This window comes from Notothenia rossii, assembly GCF_949606895.1.
Source record: "Notothenia rossii genome assembly, chromosome: 7".
NCBI lineage: Eukaryota > Metazoa > Chordata > Actinopteri > Perciformes > Nototheniidae > Notothenia > Notothenia rossii.
The window spans coordinates 85,491,001-85,511,000 of record NC_136905.1 but is presented as its reverse complement, the minus strand read 5'-3'; the positions used below and the strand labels follow the sequence as shown (position 1 = coordinate 85,511,000).

Sequence of the window (20,000 nt, the reverse complement as noted above, 5' to 3'; positions counted from 1 at the left end):
GGAGATGGACCCGGTTGTCATCGCTGCCGAAGGCGTGGAGAAGTTCAAAGGAGAGAACTTTGAGATTATCATCGTGGACACGAGCGGGCGCCACAAGCAGGAGGACTCTCTGTTCGAGGAGATGCTGCAGGTGTCCAATGCTGTGGTGAGTCCCTGAACGCACCACCAGTAACACATCACCAGTAAGACACTGTTGGTACCTGAACACATCACCAGTACCTGAACACATCACCAGTAACACTCTGCTGGTCCCTGAACACATCACCAGTCCCTGAACACATCACCAGTCCCTGAACACACCCCCAGTAACACACTGCTGGTACCTGAATGCAACACATCACCAGTACCTGAACACATAATAATAATAAATGGGATTTATATAGCGCTTTTCTAGACCCAAAGACGCTTTACATTATGAGTAAGGTCGACAAACAAAATAAGAACACAAACAAAACAAGAACACAAACACAAACACAAACAAAACAAAAACAGAAAAGCAGTCAGGAGGATGTTGGTTCAGAGGGGGGAGGGGCGGGTTTAAGGATAAGCAGAGTTGAAGAGGTGGGTTTTGAGACGGGACTGGAACAGGGTGAGGGACTCAGACTCACGGAGGTCTTGGGGGAGGGAGCTCCAGAGCTTCGGGGCTGCCACAGAGAAGGCTCTGTCCCCGAAGCTCCGGAGTTTGGCCTTGGGGATTGAGAGCAAAACGGCTGAGGTAGATCTGAGGGACCGGGGTGGTTGGTAGAGGATGAGGAGGTCAGTGAGGTAGGGGGGGGCCAGATGGTGGAGGGCTTTATAGGTGAGGACCAGGAGTTTGTAGTGAATGCGGTGTGAGACGGGGAGCCAGTGGAGTTCTTTGAGGACCGGGGTGATGTGACGCCATGATTTGGTCTGGGTGAGGAGTCTGGCGGCTGCGTTCTGGACACGCTGGAGTCTACTGAGGGATGTTGTGCTGATGCCGTAGAGGAGTGAGTTGCAATAGTCAAGGCGGGAGGAGATGAAGGCGTGAATGAGTCGCTCAGCTGCGGGGCGGGTGAGAGAGGGACGGAGTTTGGCGATATTGCGGAGGTGGAAAAATGAGGTTTTTACAACTTGGCGGATGTGGGGGTCGAGGGAGAGGGTGGGGTCGAATATCACGCCAAGGTTGCGTGCCTGCGTGGAGGGGGAAACAGGGGTGCCATCGATGGTGAGTGTCAGGTTGGGGGTTTTGCTGAGGGTGGATTTGGAGCCGATGAGGAGTTCAGTTTTATTGCTGTTGAGTTTGAGGAAGTTGTGTTGCATCCAGGATTTGATTGCAGTCAGACAGGATTCGATGTGTGTGAGAGAGGGGTCGTGGGGGGATTTGGTGCTGAGGTAGATCTGAGTGTCGTCAGCATAGCAGTGAAAGTCCAGGTTGTGATGGCGGAGAATCTGACCAAGGGAGAGGATGTAGATGATGAAGAGGAGGGGGCCGAGTACTGAACCTTGGGGAACACCTTGGGTGACTGAAGCTGTGGTAGAGGAGTGATTGTTGAGGGAGATGAAGTGGTCACCAGTCCCTGAACGCACCACCAGAAACACACTGCTGGTACCTGAATGCACCACCACCACATTGCTGGTACCTGAATGCAACACATCACCAGTACCTGAACACATCACCAGTACCTGAACACATCACCAGTACCTGAACACATCACCAGTAACACACTGCTGGTACCTGAATGCACCACCACCACATTGCTGGTACCTGAATGCACCACCACTACCTGAATGCACCACCAGTACCCTGAATTTACCTGAATGCACCACCAGTACCCTAATGCATCACCAGTACCTGAATGCATCACCAGTACCTGAATGCATCACCAGTACCTGAAAACAACGTCATATATATTTGAATAGTTTTTATTTATTTTTAATTTATAACTTTCCTCTAATTCATGTTTGTGTCTTGATATTTGTTACTTCTCGATTCTGTTTAATTGTTTTAATCACATTGACAGTGAGCAGAGAGTCTTTTGTCTCAGGTATGTGTCTACCTGTGTTTCCATAGCAACCGGACAACATAGTGTACGTGATGGACGCGTCCATTGGTCAGGCCTGTGAGTCCCAGGCGAAGGCCTTCAAAGATAAAGTGGACATTGCGTCCGTCATCGTGACCAAGCTGGATGGACACGCTAAAGGGGGCGGAGCTCTGAGCGCGTGAGTGATGTCACAGCCAGCCGGCCAATCACTGAGGCGGCTTGTGACTTACTTTAACATTCATGTAGTCCTAAATAATTCAGCGATATTTCAAAATGCTGGTCACGCTTTATGATAGTTGTCAAAATCAAGATTCTGAAGAAAAAACATCAAAATTAATAAATAAAAAAAAAGATTCTTAGAAAAAAGTTTTTCCTAAATATCTTTTTTCCTATTTAATTTTGAATATGATTTCCTGAATACTTGTATTATTATGTATCTAAATGAATGACCTGCATCTTTTATCCCTTTTATTATTTGACATTGTTTTAGTTTTGTTGTAATTGACGTTCTTCCTCTTCCTGTCAGTGTCGCCGCGACCCGGAGTCCCATCATCTTCATCGGGACCGGAGAACACATCGATGACTTCGAGCCCTTCAAGACTCAGCCGTTCATCAGCAAGCTGCTGGGTGAGACACTCACTCACTCACTCACTCACTCACTCACTCACTCACTCACACACTCACTCACTCTCTCATTCACTCACTCTCACACTCTCACACTCTTACACTCTCACACTCTTACACTCTCACACTCTTACACTCTCACTCTCTCACTCTCTCACTCTCTCACTCACTCACTCACTCACTCACTCACTCTCACACTCTCACACTCTTACACTCTTACACTCTTACACTCTCACACTCTCACTCTCTCACTCACTCTCTCACTCACTCACTCACTCACTCTCTCACTCTCTCACTCACTCACTCGCTCACTCGCTCACTCGCTCACTCGCTCACTCACTCACTCACTCACTCACTCACTCACTCACTCTCACACTCTCACACTCTTACACTCTTACACTCTTACACTCTCACACTCTCACTCTCTCACTCACTCTCTCACTCACTCTCTCACTCTCTCACTCTCACACTCTCTCACTCTCTCACTCACTCACCACAAACAGCCAGCATTATACTAACACATCTCTTCTTCCTCTTCCTCTTCTTCCTCTTCCTCCTCCTCCTCAGGTATGGGTGATATTGAGGGTTTGATTGACAGAGTGAATGAACTGAAGCTGGACGACAACGAGGAGCTGATCGACAAACTGAAGCACGGTGAGAATCTGAGCCTCTCCACACGCTGATATATTAGTTGTTGTTGTTGTTGTTGTTGTTAATATGACCTGTGTTGGTGCTGCAGGTCAGTTCACCCTCAGAGACATGTACGAGCAGTTCCAGAACATCATGAAGATGGGCCCCTTCGGACAGATCATGGTACACTCTGCAGACATTTAGACACAACCTTTCTCTAAACCTTTTTTTTATTATATTGATATATTCCTTTTCACGTGTTTCTGACATTTCGTGCACGTTTTTCTGGTATTTTTCACATTTTCTTTAACTTTCCGGACATTTTTCCGATTGTTCCGTCGGAGTGTGACCCTTTGAGTCCCGTTTTTAAGCTGCAGGGAGATGTCTGCTGGGTATTGAGAGGAAGCAGTGGATATGTGCTCTAACGGTCTCTGTGGTGCGTTCAGGGGATGATCCCGGGCTTCGGGACAGACTTCATGAGCAAAGGGAACGAGCAGGAGTCCATGTCCCGGCTGAAGAAGCTGATGACCATCATGGACAGCATGAACGACCAGGGTAACACCGCACACACACACACACACACGCACACACACACACACACACACACACCACACACACCGCACACACCACACACACCACACACACCACACACACCACACACACCACACACACCACACACACCGCACACACCGCACGCACACCACACACACCACACACACCACACACACCACACACCACACACACACCACACACACCACACACACACCACACACACACACACACACACACACACACACACACACACACACACACACACACCACACCACACACAAACGTTTGTCCGTCCGACTGACGGACAACTTCTCACTTCAAAAAAGAAGAAGAAATATAGATCAAAAAATATTTAAACAAGCGAGTGCCTGTTTTTCCTGGCCAAGTCCAGGTTCCTTGAACACAACACGAGCGTAACGTGGTTATGTCTCGTCTGAAAGGAGTCTAAACTAGAGTGCAGACGGAGAGCACCGGAACGCCGCTCCAGCTCTTCAGATATTGCAGTACCCATAAGGAGCGTACACATGCCGCAGTGTTTGCGTGGCTGTCTTTAGTTGTAAGCACAGTGGCGATCTGTTATTAGCATCTGGTTAGCTAGCTATGCTAACGAATTTAAAGAGCTTTTCTACAACCAGGTGGAAGAGAGCTCTCCTGAGAGGCTCAAATAACCTCAGCTCAGTGAGGTTAAGGCACACCTTGATATGATCATTATAGTTATTAATGAGACATTAGAGACTCAATGAAAAACAGGTATAAAATACTATATGACTGTAACAAAAAAGTTGTTAAAAATAACAAGAATAGAGTTTGAAAGGGGAGTGATTTGTAAAATATCCAAAAAGAAAAATCTGCTTCCAGTTCTGTTTCAAATGGGTGTTGAAAGATGTATCCATAGATCTCCTCATGTTGCTCTCAAAGTGCACCAGATTGATGCTTTTAGAGGAGGTTAGGTCCCCCCCCACTTAAATCATGTTCCCATGGATAGGATACTAAATACATTTGCACAAATCTTGTGTCCATATATTTCTGTTTTGGTGGTCATGCCACACCGTGCACATGCATGCGCGAGTCATGGTAAGATATCTGGTTGTTCTTTGCACAGAATGAAAGAAAGGCAAAATGAATGAGCTGTGATTTTAGTTTTTTTAAGCAGAGGTTGAGTTCAATCATTTGTACGGCCCTCGGAGGATGTTGTAAAAATGTAAAGGAAAAAGGTTCCCCCCCCCTGCTGTAAATAATAATAAAAACCCTTGATTTATAACTTAACATCTCTGTCTCTATTGATCTGAGTATATTAGTTAATTGAAGCTTTATAGCGCAGGCCTTTGTCAGATGGTATATTACGCTGTTTCTTTCTGCTTTGAATAGTTCTCTCTTTGTTCACCGTACCTGTGTTTGCATCCCTGATAAATATATATGTATATCCTGTGTGTCTCTTCAGAGCTGGACAGTAAGGACGGGGCGAAGCTCTTCAGTAAGACCCCCAACAGGATCCAGAGGGTGGCTCGGGGCTCTGGGGTTTCCATGCGAGACGTGCAGGAGCTCCTCACGCAGTACACCAAGTTCGCCCAGATGGTGAAGAAGATGGGGGGCATCAAGGGGCTCTTCAAAGGTAGGGGGAGGGGCATCAAGGGGCTCTTCAAGATTACATAACCTTTACTCAAGAGGAAGTACCGTAATTTTCGGACTATAAGCCGCGCCTTTTTCCCTATTTTTCGACGCTGCGGTTTATATAACGGTGCGGCTAATCTATGGATTTTTACAGCTAACGGCCACCACCTTTAACTCTATGGGCTCTATGGCCGGTCCGCGGACCCCCACCTTTAAGCGGCGGGTTCCAGCAGGAAAAGCTGGAGGTCGGAAAAGAGTGAGACAGGTAGCGCGCAAAAGTAAAAGTGGAACCGAGAGTGGTATGCCGCTGCTGCGGCTTATATTCAGGTGCGGCTTATAGTCCGAAAATTACGGTACACACATCCTTTACTCAAGTAGATGTACAGATAATCGTGTTTAAAAATATTCTGACTTGAGTAAAGAAGTTTAGTCAGTACTTCTACTTTCACCAAAGTAAAGAGGCTTTGAAATGTACTTCAGTAAAAAGTACCCATAACTAGCAGCTGTTTTAAAGAGTACCTGACCTCCCTTTATATTAATAGAACAATAATGTCATCGTTAGCTAATGAATGTTTCCATGGTGACCAACGGCAACATGACAACGTTTCCATTGGTCCCTCTTCTTTAGAGAAGACCAGGAAATGATGGATACACGGATCGTGTTCAAATCAATAGGCACGCAATGACTCTAAATAATAATGATCACGCCACCAAACACACATTCAGACTAAAGGAACCAGCCTGTTTGGAAAATGAGAGAAGTAGAAAGTACAGGTATTTGAGTTCAACATGTAAGAAGTAGAAAGTACAGGTATTTGAGTTCAACATGTAAGAAGTAGAAAGTACAGGTATTTGAGTTCAACATGTAAGAAGTAGAAAGTACAGGTATTTGAGTTCAACATGTGAGAAGTAGAAAGTACAGGTATTTGAGTTCAACATGTAAGAAGTAGAAAGTACAGGTATTTGAGTTCAACATGTAAGAAGTAGAAAGTACAGGTATTTGAGTTCAACATGTAAGAAGTAGAAAGTACAGGTATTTGAGTTCAACATGTAAAAAGTAGAAAGTACAGGTATTAGTGTTCAACATGTAAGAAGTAGAAAGTACAGGTATTTGAGTTCAACATGTGAGAAGTAGAAAGTACAGGTATTTGTGTTCAACATGTAAGAAGTAGAAAGTACAGGTATTTGTGTTCAACATGTAAGAAGTAGAAAGTACAGGTATTTGAGTTCAACATGTAAGAAGTAGAAAGTACAGGTATTTGTGTTCAACATGTAAGAAGTAGAAAGTACAGGTATTTGTGTTCAACATGTGAGAAGTAGAAAGTACAGGTATTTGAGTTCAACATGTGAGAAGTAGAAAGTACAGGTATTTGTGTTCAACATGTAAGAAGTAGAAAGTACAGGTATTTGTGTTCAACATGTGAGAAGTAGAAAGTACAGGTATTTGAGTTCAACATGTGAGAAGTAGAAAGTACAGGTATTTGAGTTCAACATGTAAGAAGTAGAAAGTACAGGTATTTGTGTTCAACATGTGAGAAGTAGAAAGTACAGGTATTTGAGTTCAACATGTGAGAAGTAGAAAGTACAGGTATTTGAGTTCAACGTGTAAGAAGTAGAAAGTACAGGTATTTGAGTTCAACATGTGAGAAGTAGAAAGTACAGGTATTTGAGTTCAACGTGTAAAAAGTAGAAAGTACAGGTATTTGAGTTCAACATGTGAGAAGTAGAAAGTACAGGTATTTGTGTTCAACATGTAAGAAGTAGAAAGTACAGGTATTTGAGTTCAACATGTAAGAAGTAGAAAGTACAGGTATTTGTGTTCAACATGTAAGAAGTAGAAAGTACAGGTATTTGAGTTCAACATGTAAGAAGTAGAAAGTACAGGTATTTGTGTTCAACATGTGAGAAGTAGAAAGTACAGGTATTTGAGTTCAACATGTAAGAAGTAGAAAGTACAGGTATTTGTGTTCAACATGTGAGAAGTAGAAAGTACAGGTATTTGTGTTCAACATGTAAGAAGTAGAAAGTACAGGTATTTGAGTTCAAAATGTAAGAAGTAGAAAGTACAGGTATTTGAGTTCAACATGTAAGAAGTAGAAAGTACAGGTATTTGTGTTCAACATGTGAGAAGTAGAAAGTACAGGTATTTGAGTTCAACATGTAAGAAGTAGAAAGTACAGGTATTTGAGTTCAACATGTAAGAAGTAGAAAGTACAGGTATTTGTGTTCAACATGTGAGAAGTAGAAAGTACAGGTATTTGTGTTCAACATGTAAGAAGTAGAAAGTACAGGTATTTGTGTTCAACATGTAAGAAGTAGAAAGTACAGGTATTTGTGTTCAACATGTAAGAAGTAGAAAGTACAGGTATTTGTGTTCAACATGTGAGAAGTAGAAAGTACAGGTATTTGAGTTCAACATGTAAGAAGTAGAAAGTACAGGTATTTGAGTTCAACATGTAAGAAGTAGAAAGTACAGGTATTTGTGTTCAACATGTAAGAAGTAGAAAGTACAGGTATTTGTGTTCAACATGTAAGAAGTAGAAAGTACAGGTATTTGTGTTCAACATGTAAGAAGTAGAAAGTACAGGTATTTGAGTTCAACATGTGAGAAGTAGAAAGTACAGGTATTTGAGTTCAACATGTAAGAAGTAGAAAGTACAGGTATTTGTGTTCAAAATGTAAGAAGTAGAAAGTACAGGTATTTGTGTTCAACATGTAAGAAGTAGAAAGTACAGGTATTTGAGTTCAACATGTAAGAAGTAGAAAGTACAGGTATTTGAGTTCAAAATGTAAGAAGTAGAAAGTACAGGTATTTGTGTTCAACATGTGAGAAGTAGAAAGTACAGGTATTTGTGTTCAACATGTAAGAAGTAGAAAGTACAGGTATTTGAGTTCAACATGTGAGAAGTAGAAAGTACAGGTATTTGGGTTCAACATGTAAGAAGTAGAAAGTACAGGTATTTGAGTTCAACATGTAAGAAGTAGAAAGTACAGGTATTTGAGTTCAACATGTAAGAAGTAGAAAGTACAGGTATTTGTGTTCAACATGTAAGAAGTAGAAAGTACAGGTATTTGAGTTCAACATGTAAGAAGTAGAAAGTACAGGTATTTGAGTTCAACATGTAAGAAGTAGAAAGTACAGGTATTTGTGTTCAACATGTAAGAAGTAGAAAGTACAGGTATTTGAGTTCAACATGTGAGAAGTAGAAAGTACAGGTATTTGAGTTCAACATGTGAGAAGTAGAAAGTACAGGTATTTGAGTTCAACATGTAAGAAGTAGAAAGTACAGGTATTTGAGTTCAACATGTGAGAAGTAGAAAGTACAGGTATTTGAGTTCAACATGTAAGAAGTAGAAAGTACAGGTATTTGTGTTCAAAATGTAAGAAGTAGAAAGTACAGGTATTTGTGTTCAACATGTGAGAAGTAGAAAGTACAGGTATTTGTGTTCAACATGTAAGAAGTAGAAAGTACAGGTATTTGAGTTCAACATGTAAGAAGTAGAAAGTACAGGTATTTGTGTTCAAAATGTAAGAAGTAGAAAGTACAGGTATTTGAGTTCAACATGTAAGAAGTAGAAAGTACAGGTATTTGAGTTCAAAATGTAAGAAGTAGAAAGTACAGGTATTTGTGTTCAACATGTGAGAAGTAGAAAGTACAGGTATTTGAGTTCAACATGTAAGAAGTAGAAAGTACAGGTATTTGAGTTCAACATGTAAGAAGTAGAAAGTACAGGTATTTGTGTTCAACATGTGAGAAGTAGAAAGTACAGGTATTTGTGTTCAACATGTAAGAAGTAGAAAGTACAGGTATTTGTGTTCAACATGTAAGAAGTAGAAAGTACAGGTATTTGTGTTCAACATGTAAGAAGTAGAAAGTACAGGTATTTGTGTTCAACATGTGAGAAGTAGAAAGTACAGGTATTTGAGTTCAACATGTAAGAAGTAGAAAGTACAGGTATTTGAGTTCAACATGTGAGAAGTAGAAAGTACAGGTATTTGAGTTCAACATGTAAGAAGTAGAAAGTACAGGTATTTGAGTTCAACATGTAAGAAGTAGAAAGTACAGGTATTTGTGTTCAACATGTGAGAAGTAGAAAGTACAGGTATTTGTGTTCAACATGTAAGAAGTAGAAAGTACAGGTATTTGTGTTCAACATGTAAGAAGTAGAAAGTACAGGTATTTGAGTTCAACATGTAAGAAGTAGAAAGTACAGGTATTTGTGTTCAACATGTAAGAAGTAGAAAGTACAGGTATTTGTGTTCAACATGTAAGAAGTAGAAAGTACAGGTATTTGTGTTTAACATGTAAGAAGTAGAAAGTACAGGTATTTGAGTTCAACATGTAAGAAGTAGAAAGTACAGGTATTTGAGTTCAACATGTAAGAAGTAGAAAGTACAGGTATTTGAGTTCAACATGTAAGAAGTAGAAAGTACAGGTATTTGAGTTCAACATGTAAGAAGTAGAAAGTACAGGTATTTGAGTTCAACATGTGAGAAGTAGAAAGTACAGGTATTTGTGTTCAACATGTAAGAAGTAGAAAGTACAGGTATTTGTGTTCAACATGTAAGAAGTAGAAAGTACAGGTATTTGAGTTCAACATGTAAGAAGTAGAAAGTACAGGTATTTGTGTTCAACATGTAAGAAGTAGAAAGTACAGGTATTTGAGTTCAACATGTAAGAAGTAGAAAGTACAGGTATTTGTGTTCAACATGTGAGAAGTAGAAAGTACAGGTATTTGGGTTCAAAATGTAAGAAGTAGAAAGTACAGGTATTTGAGTTCAAAATGTAAGAAGTAGAAAGTACAGGTATTTGAGTTCAAAATGTAAGAAGTAGAAAGTACAGGTATTTGGGTTCAACATGTAAGAAGTAGAAAGTACAGGTATTTGGGTTCAACATGTAAGAAGTAGAAAGTACAGGTATTTGGGTTCAACATGTAAGAAGTAGAAAGTACAGGTATTTGAGTTCAACATGTAAGAAGTAGAAAGTACAGGTATTTGGGTTCAACATGTGAGAAGTAGAAAGTACAGGTATTTGTGTTCAACATGTAAGAAGTAGAAAGTACAGGTATTTGTGTTCAACATGTAAGAAGTAGAAAGTACAGGTATTTGGGTTCAACATGTGAGAAGTAGAAAGTACAGGTATTTGAGTTCAACATGTGAGAAGTAGAAAGTACAGGTATTTGAGTTCAACATGTGAGAAGTAGAAAGTACAGGTATTTGTGTTCAACATGTAAGAAGTAGAAAGTACAGGTATTTGTGTTCAACATGTAAAAAGTAGAAAGTACAGGTATTTGTGTTCAACATGTAAGAAGTAGAAAGTACAGGTATTTGAGTTCAACATGTAAGAAGTAGAAAGTACAGGTATTTGAGTTCAACATGTAAGAAGTAGAAAGTACAGGTATTTGAGTTCAACATGTAAGAAGTAGAAAGTACAGGTATTTGTGTTCAACATGTAAGAAGTAGAAAGTACAGGTATTTGAGTTCAACATGTAAGAAGTAGAAAGTACAGGTATTTGTGTTCAACATGTGAGAAGTAGAAAGTACAGGTATTTGTGTTCAACATGTAAAAAGTAGAAAGTACAGGTATTTGTGTTCAACATGTAAGAAGTAGAAAGTACAGGTATTTGAGTTCAACATGTAAGAAGTAGAAAGTACAGGTATTTGAGTTCAACATGTAAGAAGTAGAAAGTACAGGTATTTGAGTTCAACATGTAAGAAGTAGAAAGTACAGGTATTTGTGTTCAACATGTAAGAAGTAGAAAGTACAGGTATTTGTGTTCAACATGTAAAAAGTAGAAAGTACAGGTATTTGTGTTCAACATGTAAGAAGTAGAAAGTACAGGTATTTGAGTTCAACATGTAAGAAGTAGAAAGTACAGGTATTTGGGTTCAACATGTAAGAAGTAGAAAGTACAGGTATTTGAGTTCAACATGTAAGAAGTAGAAAGTACAGGTATTTGTGTTCAACATGTAAGAAGTAGAAAGTACAGGTATTTGTGTTCAACATGTGAGAAGTAGAAAGTACAGGTATTTGTGTTCAACATGTAAAAAGTAGAAAGTACAGGTATTTGTGTTCAACATGTAAGAAGTAGAAAGTACAGGTATTTGAGTTCAACATGTAAGAAGTAGAAAGTACAGGTATTTGAGTTCAACATGTAAGAAGTAGAAAGTACAGGTATTTGAGTTCAACATGTAAGAAGTAGAAAGTACAGGTATTTGTGTTCAACATGTAAGAAGTAGAAAGTACAGGTATTTGTGTTCAACATGTAAAAAGTAGAAAGTACAGGTATTTGTGTTCAACATGTAAGAAGTAGAAAGTACAGGTATTTGAGTTCAACATGTAAGAAGTAGAAAGTACAGGTATTTGGGTTCAACATGTAAGAAGTAGAAAGTACAGGTATTTGAGTTCAACATGTAAGAAGTAGAAAGTACAGGTATTTGTGTTCAACATGTGAGAAGTAGAAAGTACAGGTATTTGTGTTCAACATGTAAGAAGTAGAAAGTACAGGTATTTGTGTTCAACATGTAAGAAGTAGAAAGTACAGGTATTTGTGTTCAACATGTGAGAAGTAGAAAGTACAGGTATTTGAGTTCAACATGTAAGAAGTAGAAAGTACAGGTATTTGTGTTCAACATGTAAGAAGTAGAAAGTACAGGTATTTGAGTTCAACATGTAAGAAGTAGAAAGTACAGGTATTTGTGTTCAACATGTAAGAAGTAGAAAGTACAGGTATTTGTGTTCAACATGTAAGAAGTAGAAAGTACAGGTATTTGTGTTCAACATGTAAGAAGTAGAAAGTACAGGTATTTGAGTTCAACATGTAAGAAGTAGAAAGTACAGGTATTTGAGTTCAACATGTAAGAAGTAGAAAGTACAGGTATTTGTGTTCAACATGTGAGAAGTAGAAAGTACAGGTATTTGAGTTCAACATGTGAGAAGTAGAAAGTACAGGTATTTGAGTTCAACATGTAAGAAGTAGAAAGTACAGGTATTTGAGTTCAACATGTAAGAAGTAGAAAGTACAGGTATTTGAGTTCAACATGTAAGAAGTAGAAAGTACAGGTATTTGAGTTCAACATGTAAGAAGTAGAAAGTACAGGTATTTGAGTTCAACATGTAAGAAGTAGAAAGTACAGGTATTTGTGTTCAACATGTGAGAAGTAGAAAGTACAGGTATTTGAGTTCAACATGTGAGAAGTAGAAAGTACAGGTATTTGAGTTCAACATGTAAGAAGTAGAAAGTACAGGTATTTGAGTTCAACATGTAAGAAGTAGAAAGTACAGGTATTTGGGTTCAACATGTAAGAAGTAGAAAGTACAGGTATTTGGGTTCAACATGTGAGAAGTAGAAAGTACAGGTATTTGAGTTCAACATGTGAGAAGTAGAAAGTACAGGTATTTGAGTTCAACATGTGAGAAGTAGAAAGTACAGGTATTTGTGTTCAACATGTGAGAAGTAGAAAGTACAGGTATTTGTGTTCAACATGTAAGAAGTAGAAAGTACAGGTATTTGAGTTCAACATGTAAGAAGTAGAAAGTACAGGTATTTGTGTTCAACATGTAAGAAGTAGAAAGTACAGGTATTTGGGTTCAACATGTAAGAAGTTAAAGTAAAAAGTGGAGTAAAGTACTGATACCAGAAAAATGAACTTAATTGCAATAAGAAAGTATTTGTACTCATCTACTTCCCACCTCTGAGTAAAGGCTATAGTAGGAGATGAATATGTGGTGTGAACCTGTGTGTTCAAGAGGAGATATAAATATGTGTGTGTGTTCAGGAGGAGACATGTCGAAGAATGTGAACCCGTCTCAGATGGCCAAACTGAACCAGCAGATGGCGAAGATGATGGACCCCCGCGTGCTGCATCACATGGGTGAGTCCACTTCCTGCAGGAGGTCACATGGCACATGGGTTGGAGTTAAATAATGTGAAATATCCCTGCAGCCCGACGGGGAATACAAGAGATTCAGATTCAAGATTGATTTTATCGTTTAATATTCCATCCCTCACATACTAATGTATATTTAATAACTTGCTTTATAGTTTGTTGTTGTTCATTTGTAAATTCAACATGTTTATTTCTAGTCTTTTAATTTCCATGTCTTTTCATGCTGCTGCTGCTCAAGCCTTCCCCAGATTGGGATCAAGAGAGAACTTCTTATCTTCTCTTAACTCTCATACGTTTGTATTAAGCAGATAGGAAGTCCTCTGAGGTTAAAGTCACACATTTAGTCAGAAATATTATGTTTTTTTGTTGGTTTCCGTGTTTTATTCCATGTAAACATTTGTTTTATAATTTTTTTGAAAGAGGTGAGTTTTTAGCCGAGATGAAAAAGGTCAATAGACTGAGCAGTTGGGATTTAATTGAGTTTAATTGTTTGATTGATGTGTGTTTATCTCAGGTGGGATGGCAGGGCTTCAGTCCATGATGCGTCAGTTCCAGCAGGGCGCCGCCGGCAACATGAAGGGCATGATGGGGTTCAACAACATGTGACCAACCACCAATCGGATGCCTTTAAACATAACAAGCTCCGCCTCCTGACAGGTACAGGTGGAGGGGCGGGGCTTAGAGAGAGAGGAAGCAGGAAGTCCTAAGAGACAAAAATAACAGCAGGTTTTGAGTTTCTGTCGTCTTTATTGGAAACAGCAGAAAATCAGATTTAAAGGAGCAGTCTGTCGCTTATATGATGATAACATGTTGTACTGCTCCTTAAGTCTGTCGCTTATATGATGATAACATGTTGTACTGCTCCTTAAGTCTGTCGCTTATATGATGATAACATGTTGTACTGCTCCTTAAGTCTGTCGCTTATATGATAACATGTTGTACTGCTCCTTAAGTCTGTCGCTTATATGATAACATGTTGTACTGCTCCTTAAGTCTGTCACTTATATGATAACATGTTGTACTGCTCCTTAAGTCTGTCACTTATATGATAACATGTTGTACTGCTCCTTTAAATGAGGAGGAAGAAGAGGAGTTTTCTGGGCCTCATTAATTTAATTCTATATAAGATGTTTGTGTATAAGATTTAAACGGAGAGTCTGTCCCGATGGACGAGGAGACGTCACATGATGGTCAGTTTGATGGTGATGAAGATGATATTAGTTAGTGACAGTATTTTTGTCATATAATAAACATTTGTATTGCAACATTTTAAACCTGAGTTTTTATTTCATTGTCGTGTTTGTTTGTGAGAGCTACCTCCTGATGAATGTAGTTCTTAAATATCCCTCAGAGTGAGACCTCCTGTAGTTCTTAGCTTTCCCTCAGAGTGAGACCTCCTCCTGTAGTTCTTAAATATCCCTCAGAGTGAGACCTCCTGTAGTTTTCAGATTTCCCTCAGAGTGAGACCTCCTCCTGTAGTTCTTAAATTTCCCCCAGAGTGAGACCTCCTGTAGTTCTTAAATATCCCTCAGAGTGAGACCTCCTGTAGTTTTCAGATTTCCCTCAGAGTGAGACCTCCTGTAGTTTTCAGATTTCCCTCAAAGTGAGACCTCCTGTAGTTCTTAGCTTTCCCTCAGAGTGAGACCTCCTCCTGTAGTTCTTAAATATCCCTCAGAGTGAGACCTCCTGTAGTTCTTAAATATCCCTCAGAGTGAGACCTCCTGTAGTTTTCAGATTTCCCTCAGAGTGAGACCTCCTGTAGTTCTTAAATATCCCTCAGAGTGAGACCGCCTGTAGTTTTCAGATTTCCCTCAGAGTGAGACCTCCTCCTGTAGTTCTTAAATTTCCCTCAGAGTGAGACCTCCTGTAGTTTTCAGATTTCCCTCAGAGTGAGACCTCCTGTAGTTTTTAGAGTTCCCTCAGAGTGAGACCTCCTGTAGTTTTTAGAGTTCCCTCAGAGTGAGACCTCCTGTAGTTTTCAGATATTCCTCAGAGTGAGACCTCCTGTAGTTTTTAGATTTATCTCAGAGTGAGACCTCCTCCTGATTAATGTAGTTCTTAAATATCTGAGTGAGACGCCCTCCAGATGAACTTAGTTCTCGAATCCCGCCTCGGCCGCCACTGCGTCAGGCCGTTGTGTCCTTGGGCAAGGCACTTTACCCGCATTTGCTCCTGTGGGAAATGTCCACAGTAATGACTCTTACATGTATTTAATGTGTAATTGTAAAGCGCTTTGAGCACCTGTAAAAGCACTCTAATAAAAAATGTAATGCATTATTATTATTATTATTATTATTAAATATCTGAGTGAGACCCCCTCCTGATGAATGTAGTTCTCAGATTTCCCTCAGAGGCCGTTTCTCAATCTCGAGGATACTGGCTTCCAAGCCAATATTTCAAGGATGCTACGTCATCGAGTGCCGCCGAAGGACTGTTCCAATCATAGATTCCAATCTCCAGCATACTTGGAATTCCACCGAGGCCTCGTCCTTGGTTTGGGGGAAATTTCGAGGCTGCACATGGGTAGACTTCGCGTCCTTAAAATCCCCACAATGCTTTGCGCACGGACCAATTTCAAAAACCCTAGCGGAGAATGGCTGAACCGACGCAGCACACATTTAAAGAGCAACTTGCAGGTTTTTTTTTTTACTCCATTTATGCTTAACCTTGCCTGAAAATTACAATTAAAAATGTTAATGCAGGATTTTATATGTTTTACAAGACATAAGGAATTCAGAGGAAAAGGAGCCGTTTTGAGCTCTGCTACTAAAAACTGCTTTTTTTTTAACGTCATACGTCAAACGCGTCCTATTACGTCACATGGGGAGTTAACTTTCTCGGACTCGTTCTCTGACCAATCCGAGGTAGTAGTTTGTAGTTGGTTTGAGCGGTTGTGATTTAGTGAGCTGTTATTTTTTCGGTAATTTTACATTGCATTTCACCATTTGTAATCATGGTGTTAAAGTTGCTCTTTAAATGTAAGTATGTAGTGTGTAGAACATGTGTTGGTAAATATTTTACTTTGTTACATTTGTTTGTCATCACCAAAAATGTGTTCCGTGAAAGTAAAGCAAGTTCATAATTAGATAGACATCGTGAGGTATTTATTTTCGGTACAGTTTATGTTGAAACCGTTAGAGAGAGTGGCACACTTGTTAGCCTGTTCCATTCTTCTTAGTTTTCCGAAGCCGTGGCTTGGAAGCATACTTGCTTCGTTTCTGAAGGAAGTGACTTGGAAGTACGCGACTACCAAGCCAGTATCCTCGCGATTGAGAAACACCCAGTGACACCTCCTCCTGTAGTTCTCAGATTTCCCTCAGTGACACCTCCTTCTGTAGTTCTCAGATTTCCCTCAGAGTGACACCTCCTTCTGTAGTTCTCAGATTTCCCTCAGAGTGACACCTCCTCCTGTAGTTCTCAGATTTCCCTCAGAGTGAGACCTCCTCTGGTTTCTCGCTCTGTGTCTTGACGTGGCGCCGGCGACCGCCATGTTGTTTGTGCCGTGTTGTCAGTAGCAGCTTCAGAGGATCGTTACTGATTCACAGCTGATTTACCTGCAGAGACACAGCCTCACCTGGACCTGAGGACTCTCACCTGGACGGTCCTCAGCTCACCTGGGACTCTGCTACCTGCCAGTGACGGTGCGGTTCATCAGCTGTTAGCGGTTAGCTCCCAAGCTAACTGAGGAACTGTGAGCAGCTTCAGGTGAAACAGGTAAGATCTCACCTGTCAGAGGACTGAAGCATCTCCTCTCACATGTGAAACTGTGAGACCTTTAGCTGGCAGCTGAACTAAAGATCTGTGTGTCATTCAGCAGAAAGTTGGTCAGAGTTTTCTTGCTGTCTCTTTATAGAATATAATAGATCTGTATTGTCATCATACAAAGTGCAGCTCTCCCTTCTGGGTTGAAACAGAGAAAGAAACTCACCTGTGAGACAGAAGCACCTCTAAGGTCCTGATTTAAACTTTAACTGTAAAACATTTACCTGAGAAGTCTGAGATGTATGTAATCCTCAGGTGATGAAACTGACTGAACATCCCAGATCTATATCTCTGTATCTTAACCCTGAAGATCAATACATCTGATCAGAAACACATATCTTTAAAAGCAGACAAAATGATATGATATTTTAAATGTTTGGTCGGTGGGTTTTCTTTAAATACTTAAATTAAACTGAATTGTTTCTGACTTGTTTTTAAAGACTAAGAAAGCGACTCTTTCGGTGGTTTTCTACAGAACATTTGAAAGTCACCGTGTCTCAGACTTTAGTGTTTGGAGACATTTTGAATATTTACAATTTACAATTTACGTGGGGAGGGGCTCCTTATTTTCATCAAAAGTAACAGACAGAGAATCAGCAATTTGGAAACAGGGCTGAAACAGAGGGGATTATGGGTAATGCTGCAATGACCTGTTTGGTGTTTCAGCCAATCAGAGACAGGTTAATAGCACCACATCTCTCTCTGTAGATCAGCCCTCGATGGCGACCTTCCCAGAGTTCATCTCTCAGAACGAGGACCGGGACGGGGTCCGGCTCAGCTGGAACGTCTGGCCCTCGTCCCGTCTGGAGGCGACCCGGCTGGTGGTCCCTCTGGCGGCTCTGCTGTCCCCCCTGAGAGAGAGAGAAGACCTGCCCCCCATCCAGTATGAACCTGTGCTCTGCAGCAGGGCCACATGCAGAGCAGTGCTGAACCCCCTGTGGTGAGAACACACACACACACACACACACACACACACACACACACACACACACACACACACACACACACACACACACACTGCTGCACATTTCAAAAACTATAGAAAAAGAAACTTTTTATTTAGTTTTTTTTAATGGAACATTTAAAGGTGGGGTAGGTCAGTTTGGAGAAACCAGTTCGAGTGCGCTTGAATTTGAAAATACACAGCCGGAACAAATCTGCCACTTCCTCACAGAGCCCCTCCTCCAACACACACGAACGCGCACATGACCAATGAGGGCAGAGATCAGTTTGTGCACAGATGGAAGGCTGACAGGCAGGTAGGCCATCCAGTTACTTTAGCCGGCTCAGATGATTGGTCGTGCTTTTCACAGAACTATGGCTTCCACAGATTATATTTTTTAATGTATTTGTTGTCAAAGCACTTCAGATATTCATTGCTATCGGGATGTTCAGAGCATTCCATGGAATATAACACAAAGTGTATCTCGAGCCGGTTTCTCAAACTTCCACCTTTTAAGGGAAAACTTCTAAAAAAATAAAAGTAAACTGTTTAAAATATTTTGTGTTGTTTCAATTGTGTGTGTGTTTCAGTCAGGTGGACTACAGAGCCAAGCTGTGGGCCTGTAACTTCTGCTACCAGAGGAACCAGGTGCAGCACACACACATTGCTACAGATGATATTAACACACACCCACACACTCTGAGATATTGAACGATGGTCTGTTTCAGTTCCCTCCGTCCTACGCGGGGATCTCGGAGCTGAACCAGCCGGCCGAGCTGCTGCCTCAGTTCTCCACCATCGAGTACGTGGTGCAGGTGAGACGATAGAGAGCAGAAGTCCTTTATTCATGCGTTGCAGCATCATAACAACACAAGGCACTGCACATTAGAGACATGACAAGACTAGGTGTGTGTGTGTGTGTGTGTGTGTGTGTGTGTGTGTGTGTGTGTGTGTGTGTGTGTGTGTGTGTGTGTGTGTGTGTGTGTGTGTGTGTGTGTGTGTGTGTGTGTGTGTGTGTGTGTGTGTGTGTGTGTGTGTGTGTGTGACTGAGTGTGTGTGACTGAGTGTGTGTGTGTGTGACTGAGTGTGTGTGTGTGTGTGACTGAGTGTGTGTGTGTGTGTTACTGAGTGTGTGTTACTGAGTGTGTGTGTGTGTGTGTTACCTGTGGCATCTTTGAGCACTAGGAACAGCGCTATAGAGATCCAGTGTATTGTTATGGTATATCTTCTGATATGAACGATGCGTCCTCAGCGCGGGCCCCAGATGCCCCTGGTGTTCCTCTACGTGGTGGACACCTGTCTGGAGGAGGAGGACCTGCAGGCTCTGAAGGAGAGCCTCCAGATGTCTCTCTCTCTGCTGCCCCCCGCCTCTCTGGTGGGCCTCATCACCTTCGGACGCATGGTGCAGGTGCACGAGCTGCAGGGCCCTGAAGGCATCGCCAAGAGCTACGTGTTCCGGGGGGCCAAGGACCTGAGCGCCAAGCAGCTGCAGGTGAGGGCCCTGAACGCACCACTGATACTGCTTACTGTCCCTGAACGCACCACTGATACTGCTGACTGTCCCTGAACACACCACTGATACTGCTGACTGTCCCTGAACACACCACTGATACTGCTGACTGTCCCTGAACGCACCACAGATACAGCTAACTACACCACTGATAGATAACAAGGGCCTGAACGCACCACTGATACACCTTACTGTCCCTGAACGCACCACTGATACTGCTGACTGTCCCTGAACGCACCACTGATACACCTTACTGTCCCTGAACGCACCACGGATACACCTTACTGTCCCTGAACGCACCACGGATACACCTTACTGTCACCTGAAAGCACCACGGATACACCTTACTGTCCCTGAACGCACCACGGATACACCTTACTGTCCCTGAACGCACCACAGATAGATAACAAGGCCCTGAATGCACCACTGATACTGCTGACTGTCCCTGAACGCACCACTGATACTGCTGACTGT

The 20,000-nt window shown here is 41.3% G+C and overlaps 2 protein-coding genes and 1 long non-coding RNA gene across 4 annotated transcripts in view; 2 read left to right on the top strand and 1 right to left on the bottom strand.

Annotated features, from left to right (window-relative positions):
- srp54 (signal recognition particle 54) overlaps window positions 1–14,585 on the top strand; it is a 23,904-nt gene extending 9,319 nt beyond the window's left edge. For both annotated transcript variants that reach the window (XM_079692717.1, XM_079692718.1), the window contains exons 9-17: window positions 1–145; window positions 2,033–2,181; window positions 2,530–2,630; window positions 3,195–3,281; window positions 3,367–3,440; window positions 3,704–3,812; window positions 5,251–5,421; window positions 13,201–13,296; window positions 13,826–14,585. The exon at window positions 1–145 is cut by the window's left edge and continues 6 nt beyond it. In XM_079692717.1, the coding sequence (XP_079548843.1) occupies window positions 1–145; window positions 2,033–2,181; window positions 2,530–2,630; window positions 3,195–3,281; window positions 3,367–3,440; window positions 3,704–3,812; window positions 5,251–5,421; window positions 13,201–13,296; window positions 13,826–13,917 (1,024 nt within the window). In that variant the 3' untranslated portion in view covers window positions 13,918–14,585. The remainder of the gene's footprint in view (window positions 146–2,032; window positions 2,182–2,529; window positions 2,631–3,194; window positions 3,282–3,366; window positions 3,441–3,703; window positions 3,813–5,250; window positions 5,422–13,200; window positions 13,297–13,825) is intronic.
- Window positions 14,334–16,770, bottom strand: LOC307046322. The gene is made up of 2 exons (XR_013810135.1): window positions 16,638–16,770; window positions 14,334–16,601 (listed from the first exon to the last, which is right to left on the bottom strand). It is a non-coding gene; the product is annotated as an uncharacterized lncRNA (long non-coding RNA).
- Window positions 16,771–16,805: 35 nt separating this feature from the next.
- The window catches only part of sec23a (Sec23 homolog A, coat complex II component), a 23,527-nt gene continuing 20,332 nt past the window's right edge, over window positions 16,806–20,000 (top strand). Inside the window, exons 1-5 of the mRNA XM_079692716.1 lie at window positions 16,806–17,025; window positions 17,782–18,013; window positions 18,607–18,664; window positions 18,745–18,831; window positions 19,269–19,508. Of these exons, the coding sequence (XP_079548842.1) occupies window positions 17,793–18,013; window positions 18,607–18,664; window positions 18,745–18,831; window positions 19,269–19,508 (606 nt within the window). The 5' untranslated portion in view covers window positions 16,806–17,025; window positions 17,782–17,792. The remainder of the gene's footprint in view (window positions 17,026–17,781; window positions 18,014–18,606; window positions 18,665–18,744; window positions 18,832–19,268; window positions 19,509–20,000) is intronic.